Consider the following 12,497-nt stretch of genomic DNA (forward strand, 5'->3'; position numbering starts at 1 on the left):
GGGGACCAAAGTATTTCTTCAAGCTGCTGGTACTATTTGAAGTAATACATCACTAGTAAGGAAAAGAAAATGATACAAAAAAACCCAAATACAGTACTTACCCTGTACATAACAAACACTAGAACAGCCAAGAGCAATAATCCTGCTAGAACAGCCAAAATTATAACCCACACCGGCACAGGCATAGGCTGTGGTTGAATGCCCCATGTAATATTTGTAGTAACCTAATAGAAAAACACAATAAATCACACTTTGCACAGCAGTGACATACCAAGTTCATTCATGCAGTTTAAGTCTTGTATATCTTTATTCCATAGCATTTAAAATAATCTTAACCCAGCATAAATTACTTATTCTCTCCAGTGTCAGTAAACAGCTACAGATTAATAGTGACATAAAGGCTTCACTGACCTAAATTTAATAGGATTTTAAATTTAAATAAAAACAGGGGTTTGGGGTTTTTTGGTTGGTTTTGGTTTTTTGCAATCAGTGGTACCATGGCAACATGTATTCTGTAATGGTTGATGATTTTCAGTAAAACTGTAGGAATTCGGAAATATTTTGGAATTAGGAGAAAAATAATTCAGGGCTTTTGCTTTTTTTTCTTGAGAGGCAGTATTACTTGAAAAAAATATCAACTCCACAAGGTTTAGGAGAGAAAAAACAGTTAATAATAGCCATTAGAAACCATATTCAAAACAAATCAATCACAATCCTTTTCAACCCCTTTCTTAAGATCTTTTATGCTATAGTGCCTACCAAAAACTTTTAATTGGGCAGCCCAGATAAATGGCCTATATCTTCCTTTCTGTTTGCACCCTGTCTCCTTTCTCTTTGAAACCCTCTAGGGCACAGATGATCTTTTTGTTCCACATTCACACAATACTTCATATAATATAATAAAGGTCCATTATTCAAGCTCTAAGTGCTACTACAGTAGAAGATAATTTTCAAGTAAATTATTTCTCTAACAACAATGGCATTAACAAGAACATTAGGACTGTTCACCATCATTTTTTTTTCATTTTCAGTTAAGTCTTTAAAGCTACAAATATTGTTAACTCTAGTTGTAGGACAAAAATTTTTGTTTTATCCTCAATTGTATGTGTATAACTGAAATTAATACATGAATCAAATATTTGATAAAACTACAATTATAGCAAGCCACAAAAAAGCTACTCAACAATCATTGGTTTTGTATTAATTTCAAAGTAACTATGTATGGTAACTCAAGCTGGATGTAAATGACTTACTACTGTAGAATTGTGGATATCTTCAAAGGAAAGGTTCTTATAAGGGAACTCTATAACATTGAAAGAAGCAGATGATTTGAGAGAATAGGAGTGATTCTGATTTTCTTTCTGTGTAAGAAAAAACAAATTTAGTATTGCATGTGGATACCAAAACCACTTTTTTATGTTTCAGAAGCAGGGACAGAATATTCACACTCACATTCATGAAAGTTTGGGTCCAAAGGCGTGATTTTAAATACAATATTGCACTCTTTCCCCTTTCCAGATGGCCAACTTGACAGACTATCTTTAAACAGTCAGCAGTTCCACAGCCCTGCATATAAAAGTAGGAGGATATTCCAAATATGAACATATTTGAAAAGTTGTTAATGGCATTAATTTACTCATACACATACTTTAAATAGTCTTCTTTTCCTGGCAAAGCACAATAAACTATTCAAATATATTAAATAAACCCCAATATTGAATAATTACTTATAGTGTCCCATAAGTATGCACTGAAAAAAATATTATATGAGCCACTTAGATCCCAAAAGTGAAACAGCTGGCACTAGCTTTAAGGTATGTACTTTATCTACATATGTAGGGAAAAATGGGGGGGGGGGGGGGAACGGACGGGACGGGGATGGGACGGGACAGTTTCTGGTCAATTCACATTACGCGCATGTTTTTTTGACAGGAAAACTCATGGCAATTAACTGTACTTGGTGCCAACAAAATACGCGTTGTTGCATTCAACAGAAGTCTTCAAACTTGACTGACCTAATCTATAAGCCATACTTACGACTTCAGAAGTTCAACTGGCCTTTCTCAAGCACGTTTCCATTAAAATCCATCAGACAATACTGATGCTAAACCATCAGTATTTCAAGAAGAAAGCAGAGCAAAACAAGGCTTCATTTTATAATTGTGATTTTAGCTGTACTATAGATAAAAGCACTGTACAGTGTAGGTACATCTGCTAGTGTAAGTACAACTCAGTGAAATTATTATGAATACTGGACATTAGTCTCTGGGGTGAAATCCTGCTAAGTCACTGGGAAGATCTGGCAAAACCCAAGCATTTAAAAAAAAAAAAAAAATACAAACCACAAACCCAACATTCAGAACTGCATTTATAGATACTAAAGAATATTTGTAGCTTATATTTAAAAAAATAAAGTAACTTTTCTCCCCATAAAATAAGAAATTAAATCCTATTTTCACTTGCTTTGCTCAGCCCTTTCTTTGTCCTCTCCCAAGTCTAAACATTTCTGGCATTGGGGTGTACTGCCTTAGTCCTGTTGGTCCACCCTAAACTCCCAAGCATTTCTCTCAGCTGCCTGCCTGTCCTGCCTTGCCCAGAGCAGGGACAGGTGCATGTCTGCAAGCGCAGTTACAAAGACAGTGATACAGTACTATATTTTCTTCATATTACAGATTATTTCCAATCTTGTTTAGAAAGGACAGGTCCTCCATGTGTCTGACTACAGAAAGTCCACTGATCAGCTATGAAACACATCATGTGAAATCAACTGTAATTTGTAGCAAAGGTGATGACTGCAGCACTCGCCTGCTTCCTCTCAGTTATCCTATTTTACCAGCCCTCCTCCTATAAAGTACTGATTTTTCGAATTCAGAGAACAGCACAATATAGAAGACTGACAGGAAGTGCCCAACTTGACCTTTGTTTTTAAGGACTTAAACCATAACAGCACAAAACTGTAAGCATGTGCCTCACTGGCTGACCACCCTGAAGAAAACTGATGCACATTGGAAAAACAAAACAAAACAGCTCCAGAGCATATGGCTCTTTCATTTGTTAACCATTTAAATACAGAACACAGCTTTCTGCAATGATTCTTCATTTCCTGGAGCTTTCATCTCCATCTTCATTTAAAAAAACTGAAAATATTGCCAACATATCAATGCTGAGAGCTTACCAAAGTATGCACATCTCCTTCAATGGCTGTTATATCCCTTCGACTGATACGATGATCCCGATTATCTTCCCTGCTAAGTGTTTCATTCTTATCATCATCTTTAGAAGCAGAAATCTAGGATACACCAAGGAAACCCAAACAATAAATAATTTTCACATTTAGATATTTGCAGTCTTCAAAGTTAAGGTCAAGAAAATATGTAACTGATCAGGTTTCTCTCTCTCTACCCCCTAGCTATTCTTCAGAACCTAGCTTTACCTACAGGTGTAATTAAAATGTTACTCCTGCCTTTTCTAGATCACTGATGCAAATTTCCACTAAGAACGAACATAGAACCTTGAGTATCTTAATTCTTCAACTCAAAACTTTTTCATGCATAGAAAAAAAATACTCTTAGACTGCAATAAATAATTCCGTTTTGCAATCTTGTATTAAAAGTTTTTCCTCAACATTTCAGTTTTTAACTCTGAAAAAGCAGCACTAGTATGGTACTGTGGTGTACCACATGCCACTGTACATGTGTACACATATCCAGACATACACAAAACAACTTTTTTAGGAGGGGCTTGAAAAAGTACACAGTAGGTTTAATAAATTATTTCGGTAATTCCTTAGAAATTCCCAATGTAAAATTGCAAGTTTACATATGGTACTAGGCAGAGCCATGCTATTTGTCCTCTACATAACAAATTTCTATGAGGAAATTTACAAGAGAGTTGTGAAAAATATATTATTACAAATGGCATAGCAAAAGCACAGGAAATTTGTATTTATATATTCACTAAAGTTCTTTCTGATTATCAGATACATGAGTATTCTTTGTTGTTCTATACATTGAGTATCTTCCCTTACTCTTTTCATATATATGTTTGCTTAAATTCTTCTAGAACCAATATACTGATTTTTACTACTTGTTCTAAATTGTCCTAGAATTCAGTTCTCTACACTCAAACTTGCTGGTTTTTATCTGGTGTTTCTTTGTCTGGTCCAACCCAGGAAAAAGGAGTTCCTTCTGCTCTGTGCTCTCCAAACTGCATGTTTTGCTGGCAGTTGTAGCATACTTTTAAGCACCACTGAAGCACCCTTATTGACCTCTGTGGCATTTGGATGAGGGCCTAGATAAATAAGCTAGTAATAGAAAAAACAGTGCCATTTTCTTCCAAGAAATAAACCCCAGAAAATTTACATAAACAGCCCAGAAGTATCTGGAATGTTTGTGTTTATGACCACATTCAATATAATTCCATTGCTTTAGACTTAGAACTCATACAGTCTTCAAGAGAAAAAAAAAAACACCACAACAAAAAGAAACAAGACAAATTTACCTTTGGGTTGACAATCTATTGTCTACCTTTTATTTCACCTGCTATACACATTGACAAGTACTATCAAACAGTGCAGCCTTGTTCCTCAGCAACAGATGAAAACTTAACTCAGACAATGTTAGATATTCTCAGGGATTTGGGTATTTTGAGTGATTCCAGAACAAACAAACATACCTCATTCCACTCAAACAAAAAGAAAGTCCTGCTCACCTTAATTTTCAATGGATTGATTTCCATATCAGAAGTGCAGTTCATGGGACCATCAATTTCATACTGAACAATATATAACAGTGTGTAGTTTTTATATTTGTAAGGCCACTGCAGAGTCATCATCACCTTGCTGAATGCACTTGGACCATTGTTTCTCAGCTGATTATGAAAGTAAAGTTAACAGATGTAAAAAACCCCAAATAATGCCACCTTCTTTGTTAATGTGCATATAGTTGTTATTTTACATTTGAGCCATAAATGATACTGCTGCTACCGTTACCCCCAACCACTTCTGGTAATAGCATCAACAACTTTACCTAAAAATGGTAGCTAAACTTCAAGCCCCAACAGGCAAAACTTAAAATTCTGTAATTTGATAAAAATTACTTCAAAGAAAAGCTATATGGCATTAGGTTTTTTGCCTTGAAGAAATGTAACTTTTTTCCTTGAAAAAATCGGGGGGTTTTGGTAGTGGCATGAGTCACAGCCACTGTACGTGACTCAGCCAAGATACTCTGAGCACAGATACATACACCCATCAATCACAAAGCTCTCTCAGTAAAGTTTTATTTAATTAAACAATCTAGATTAAAGCTGTGATCATTCTTTTAAGGCAACTTTAAATACTTAAAATTTTTCAAGGCAAAAGATTTACAATAATGATTCAGAACAGCTGGAATACAAATGAGGATGCTGAATAATTTACAGCCATGAGTCATTTTCTGAGTTCAAGTTACTTCAAATGTTTTATCTAGATCTCGAAGGGCTAGAAAATACAATATGTGTAATGATGTAAAATTGAGATGCTTCTATTTGGCCACTCCTGTTACACTAATTGCAGGTATTCCGACTCTTCTTGCAGATACCAGTTATTGACGCAGCATTAAAAAAAAATCTGTGTTTCCATACAAGAACAAAATGGAGAAAAAAATTGTAATTTACTCCAGAGAAAAGCTACACCAAATGATTTCTTTTCATTTATCACAGAACTGTATCACTGAAATTAATAGTAATTGCATACCTCATAGATATGCTGTACTAGAGGCCCAATATCATCTTCTGTTTCTGGATTCTCCTTCGGCTGCCAATTTGCAATAGGAAGGAATATGTGATCAGGAGACGACACACTAAACAGCAGAGCAAACAAGTCATTATTATAAAGTATGAAACGATAAATGTAATTCTCTAGAATATCTCAAAAAATCAACACGCTTAAAATACAATCTTCAATTTTTCAACCTCTATATATAAAAACAGAAAGAACAGAGGTTGAGTGGCTTACATATTAAATGTTCAATTTTCTTCTGTACATGAGAAGATGAACCTTGTGTTTAGAAACATTTTTTTCCTGTCCTAAACTTTGGATTCATCCTACAACATCTAGTAAACGATTAAGAGAATTAAGATACACACATATAATCCAAAAACCGCAAGTGTGAAATACTTCGATAATAAGAAATATTGATGATGTAGAGACTTATCAGTACAGTCATAAGAATAATTCAGCACGCAGTGAAAACAGTGAAGCTAGCAATAATGCTCTTCAGTCGTACCATCCCCGCACCTCTCAGATATCAACAAAATTAGATCACAATAATGAATGTAGTGGGAATTTTAGAAAATTATGACTCAGGAATCCGAGTTAACTGTCTAAGCAAAAGGACTGTACAGCTTTTAGGTGTGAAGTATAAATTTCTGGTAAGCAAAAGTAATAGAGGTAATGGAGTCATTACAATATTAATACTATGCTTAAGACTGAAGAAGGTGAGGGCATTGTAGGGCATTATCTTCAATAGGTTTTTCAACTTTGGTTTTAGAAAAGGTTTCAGGGGTTTTCAGATGAAAACCCAGTCAGTTGTGGAGGAGGAAAGTGACATGGAGAAATGTGTGCAACTGCAAAAATAAGAGTCTTTTAAAATTATTTTAAAAAACAACATTAGTAATAGAGGCACAACATTCCTTTTTGGAATTCATTTTGTAATTATTTAGAATTATTTAAGATCTGAAAGCCCAAAGGGTGGCTAGAGAGAACCATATTTTCTTTAAGATTAAAAATTCCCTAAGGCTTCCTGAAAACTTATGCAGACCTGAAAGAAAGTTTAATGAATATAAACAAACAAACATTCAAAGCTCATTTGAGAAAGACGTTTATTAAAATAGTATCAATGCTTACCCTCTGATTTCAACTGCTGCTAAAATAGCAAGGTCAGCCTGATAGAATGCTACTGGACTTAGATTGTCGTACAGGTTGGAACTGCAAAGAAAATGTTAATTTTTTAAATGAAATAAGCTAAGTATTAAAAAAAACCAAAACAACCCACACCTTAAAATAATTGTAATGTAACATCATAGCATGACTCCTGAGCCACTGCAGGAAAGCATAATTGCTAAAAAATAAGGAGCAGATTCCAGCAAGTTCTCACTTAAATGCATGACCATCCCACCCTCAGCGCAGTTTGGAGGTCCCTTGGCAGGGAGAAGTCAATAAAGGACACAAAGCTAATGCTGACTCTGTTCTTTAGCTGCCGCATGTAAGAAAATTCAAATGCCAGTGCTGTGGGATAACACCAACTATATAGCTAGCAGAGCCTTAAATTCCACTTTAGGACATCTGTTCTGCTCAGGGACTTGTTGGCTTCAAACTAGTCCCAGGGCAGAGAAGTATACTAGGACTACTCTTGCTTACCCCTCTTCACAGTGTTTAAACCAGTAAATGAATGCAGTTAACATCTGATTCCTACACTTCAGATACACCAAGAGATGACAGATATTAAGGCATGTAGAGCCATTCATACATAAAATTTCTTTGGACTTTCTTTGTAAACAGAGAAAAAGAAATACAGAGACCACTCCTATTCCCCTCAAAGCGGAGCTGGGAACAGTATTCTGACCTCCTCAGACACATCTGATTATTCTGTGTACCTTACTAAACAATTTCCTTCAGAAAGATCTCCTTGAATCCTCCAATTATTCTTCACTGCTACTGTAATCAAAAAATACATCCAACAGTGTTTTCTTCCCAACCTGTAAATACCTCATTCTTTCAGAGACTAGAGTTGTTCTGATGGGAATTGTGCCAGCTTTAGAAATCTAACTTTGTGAGTTTAAAGATAACTAATGTGATATTTAAAACCTTTTAAAGATACTACTTTGATAATGCCTGTCATGATGAACTGTGATTACCATGTTCAATTGCATCACTGTTCTTGCATCCATAAGTCATATAAGGAAATTCCTTCCATAAAACATGTAAAACGTTACAGGAACTTCCTTACTCTTCCATCTGAAGAGAACCATGACTTAAGCAACCTCACTGACTGTTTTTTCTCCCAGTGAAAGGTAGTTAGTGACTGCTGTTAGCCCAAGGAAGACAACAGACACCCCAGAGAAGATCACTTTCTGCAAAGAACTGGAGTCACATGCCACTGGCATTGCTTACTAACTGATGGAGAAGAGGGAAAAAAACTGGACAGCAATGTGAGATCAAAGAGATATTAATGCTGCCAAGGCCTTTGATCAGTATGGCAAACCACTGCAACTTTAAAATAGAATGGCAGGTTTAAACTTATTTAACTCTCGTAGATGGAAAACGCATATGTGGATGAGAATCATTTATTCACTGCATTAAAAAAAAATGAAGCCCTTAAATGGAAAAAAAAAAAAAAGCTTCTGGTCCAACATGGTGGGGGTGGGAGGGAAGGCAGCTGTATTTGTACTGTCCATTAAGCAACATAAAACTGTATTGGGTAAAGAGAGTCCTACTGATCACATATCAAACTCTTAAATATCACCTCCAGAAAGTATAAATTCAGATTTATATATCATATTTATATGAAAGCACTGTGCTCATCTTATAATTAACAGGAACACTAATGTTTTGTTCCATTTAATTTTTAGGCTCTCTTATGCTGGCTACTGTAAAACACTTAAAATGGTTCATTGCATGTTGCTTCTGCTCAGACCATCACATGCATTGCCTTTTCTGAAAGACTTACAACTCTCATCCTCAAAACACATGAAATTTGAAATTCTGGCTTTACATCAGAAGGAACTCATGAGCTCAAACATTAGTTTTAAAACAGGGCTAGAAACCCAAAGACACAAGTCATTCTGTGGCACTACGCAAGTGTCAGGAGATCACAATGGTATGCAGGTACAAAGCCACAAAGTTTTTCTTGAAACATTTTAAATGGTTTTGTTCCTCATTAGTGTTTCACTTGTGCCATGGCCTATCTAAAAGCTGTAAGTAAAAGAAATTGCATTCAAACAGAAAACTGTGTTTTCTTACATTTTTTTCCTCTATTTTAGAAAACATAATTCATTAAAAAAATGCGTTTATTTTTTAAACAATTACGAGGCAAATGCCAGAGAATTAGTCCAGAGTGAAAGTAACTGCTAAGTTCACAGTCTATTTACTCAGCATGTTGTCTGCCAGGTGAGGTACATACTCATAGATTTCCGTACCTTCGGATTTGCAAGTCAAACTTCACAGAGGTATCCATTTCAGACTGCTGGTGCACACTGAAACGCAGGCCAGCTAATAGCTTTAGAAAAAAATCATCGTGGTTCAGTGGAAGCACAATAAAATACATGATAACAGCTTCTTAATACTATTATAATATAACAAAATTGCTTGAGGCTTGTGGTCATAAGAGAACACACACAGAGAATTGTCAAATAAAACTTGTTCAGTTCATCAAGACTAGAAATATACTGCGCTCTCTGTACATTTCAGCTGATGCATCACTGCCACAAAATAGAAATGTAAGGTTTACATCATGCTAACACCTTTTGGTTCAGTCATTTTTACACATAACTAAGCCTTCTTATGTGTTGCAAAAAGTACTGTAGTCTAAGGAACAGGGCACGCTTTAATGATTCTAAATTCAGTTCCCAAGGTTTGTTCTAAGTCAGTGCATGATAGTTGCTTCGACATCTGTATAGTTCAGCTTGACAGACTTAGAAAGACTTTGGAAATAACATTTATTCATCTATACAAGAAGTCTTTTGGAAAAAAAGCACCATCAAAGTGTCTGTAATTGTGACTGATTTTCACTTTATTTCCTCAGAAGAAAAGACTTATTATGTCAAACTATCTTAGTAACTGCCAGGTCCCACTAAGAGTTTTTTAATTCTTCCAATTTCAGCTACATTTGGTGGAATTGCAGAGGTCTGAATTAGACAAAACTCTCAAACTTCACAAAACTAGGCAGAATAGAGAAGGACTATTAGGTTTCCACTAAGAGAAAGGTGTATTATGAGCTAGCTCTTTATTGGATACTAAAAAATAAATATCAGATAAACCTAAAGTGAAACTCATGAGGGACCAGAGTTCATTAATTCCATTGTTTAATGAACTACTCCTTTTGAGTTGCATCATAAAACTCATGAACACTCCTTTCAGCCTTCTATTTAGCTGAAAACTTGAAACCAATTACCACTGAGCTAACTAAACGTGGACAGCTAAATGTGAGCTAGATCTAATCTTAAATTCCTGTGAGTGAAATCCTGCCCAAACACTGCTGTGATTAAGAAAAATGCCAACTGCGCTCCTGTTTCAGCTACCAGACACCTGTTGGACCAAGCCTTACCTTAGTTCCTGCTTTCATGGGATTTCCCAGGTCACAAACTACCATGCGAGTTTGATTCTCTGTTTTAAATGCACATGACAATCTTGCTAAAGCCTGCAGTAAACCAGAAAGCAATATTAAGGAATGTCATTCTTCACATTTGGACACCTGGATGAAAATCTGGAGAAAAGTTCTAGGTATGCTGCATTAATTTTAATATAATTTCTCAGTCCTAACACAGTCAAGCACTACAATTAAATAAAATCTGAGTATAAAAGTCTCCATGGAGAGAAGTATTTTTGATACAAGATAGATGCTCTTTCCAAGGTTATAAAAAAAGACACTCATAGCGATGATGTTTTTTGTGACCTAAAGCATTTCTTCACCTGATTCTTTAAAACTTACGTGAGGAAACTTTGGCAATTGGGCAAACTCTCCATAGGAAGATAAAGACTGGAAAGCAAAATAACATGAATATTTCCTAGCTTACTCAAAAAGAGGTCTCAGAGGAGCTATCACATTTTGGATAAAGCCACAACACAAAGCTCTAGAGTAGCAGGGGCAAACTGGAGAACGAAACCAAGGCACGGTCCAATGTCTATGAAGGATGTGGTATCGAAGTTGGAATCCTTTGATATAGGGGGAAAATAGTTTTCACCTTAACATTCTGCAACTTTACAGATATATTGACTGATCATAGATTATACCAAATAAAAACAAGGATGAAGAAAATCTGAAAGTATGTTACTTATATACAGCTATAATGGGCTAAACCAAAATTTGGACTATACCAACACGTCTTCAAAGAAACACAAGTTATACAGACATTTTATAACACAAGGGAAAGTCAGGAAATAAATTTAATGTTCTGTCTAGTCAGGATAACTGACACTCAAGACTTTCTACATAGTTAGGTATGTATCTAGGAAGAGAATAATAATACCCAACATCACTTTTTGCCTCACAGATGCCCAGCTCTTTACCTAGCATATCACATGCTAAGTCTAAATTTAAATAAATTAACAAGGGCACTGTTCAAATAAAGACTTGTAGCAGATAAACTCTGTGTGTCAAGCTCCATCACACAGATGATTCTCCTCTGTTGCTAGGAGTACGCTCAAACTGGAACCATTCAGCAAGGTGTTATATAGCTTTAGGGCTTGGAAGAACCTTTTAATTTTTTCAGTGCTGTGCTTTAAGATTGAAGCATAAAAAGCACCGCTGACAGACCCTCTCCCACAGACTTCCATAGCAGTACCTGAAGTATGACTAGTCAAAGAAGATAAGATAGTTGGAATTTTACCTCATTGTTACGAACAACACCGATGAAATCTGCTTGGGGTGGAACGATGACAAAGAGTTCTGCTTCATAGGCTCCTTCCCCTTGATTCTGAGCACTGACAATTAGTGTCAAGGGATTGTCATCACCAATATATATCTGCTTCTGATCACTACAAAAAACAAGTGTAAAAAATGAACTCTGCATTCAGGTTTTGAAGTGTATTGAACTGATTGAACTTAGAGAAACAAGAGACATTTTGAAATTGCACAAAGACATCAGAGAAATCTAGAGGCAGTACCTATGCTTCAGGAATATCAGGAGAGCTCTACACTGTGTTTAAAACAAAAACGTGTCTATAATCACAAAAATGGAGCAAATATTACATGTTGTTTTGTAAGAATCTTTTTTATAAAATTTACAATAAACCACAAAACCACCGACGCTTTTATTTTTTTTTTTTTTTTTACAAAGAACAACAAACTATGAACAGCTAAATCACTGTGTACATTTTTAATTACAAGCCTACTTAGCAGAGATACAAGCATACATTTGTAACAAAACTGATGGAAGTCTCAACTACAGAATACAGCCAAGACCTCTGTAATACATCTGTTCCAGATACAAAAAGAGTATCTTTCCAAACAATGTATTTTCATTTCACCAACTACAAGGAAACCAACTTGTGCCTGTACTGATGTAAAATGTTTCTGGAAGCATCTGCATGAATCAGTATGCTTGTGAGCTGTACTACCTACATACATGTGCATATGCTATACCTCTTCACTAAGGGCATAAAAAAACCCCACAGATGAGATTTATGAGTAAAGATAATACACTAAGAATGGCTTTCAGGCATACAAAGCACAAAAAGCCCAGGCTCATGCAATAATTATGAGTTAAAAATTGTTTCTTTTTTCCAGGTTTAATACGAGATA

The 12,497-nt window shown here is 35.5% G+C and overlaps 1 protein-coding gene across 1 annotated transcript in view; it reads right to left on the reverse strand.

The window, feature by feature from the left end:
• Positions 1–12,497, reverse strand: part of ITGAV (integrin subunit alpha V) — a 51,184-nt gene that overhangs the window by 5,676 nt on the left and 33,011 nt on the right. The window contains exons 20-29 of the mRNA XM_069781934.1: positions 11,584–11,731; positions 10,302–10,394; positions 9,175–9,254; positions 6,884–6,964; positions 5,732–5,837; positions 4,711–4,869; positions 3,176–3,289; positions 1,453–1,566; positions 1,254–1,361; positions 102–224 (exon numbers count right to left, since the gene is read on the reverse strand). Coding sequence (XP_069638035.1) covers positions 102–224; positions 1,254–1,361; positions 1,453–1,566; positions 3,176–3,289; positions 4,711–4,869; positions 5,732–5,837; positions 6,884–6,964; positions 9,175–9,254; positions 10,302–10,394; positions 11,584–11,731 — 1,126 coding nt within the window. The remainder of the gene's footprint in view (positions 1–101; positions 225–1,253; positions 1,362–1,452; positions 1,567–3,175; positions 3,290–4,710; positions 4,870–5,731; positions 5,838–6,883; positions 6,965–9,174; positions 9,255–10,301; positions 10,395–11,583; positions 11,732–12,497) is intronic.

Source organism: Haliaeetus albicilla, chromosome 4, assembly GCF_947461875.1.
Source record: "Haliaeetus albicilla chromosome 4, bHalAlb1.1, whole genome shotgun sequence".
In the NCBI taxonomy this organism is placed as follows: Eukaryota; Metazoa; Chordata; class Aves; order Accipitriformes; family Accipitridae; genus Haliaeetus; species Haliaeetus albicilla.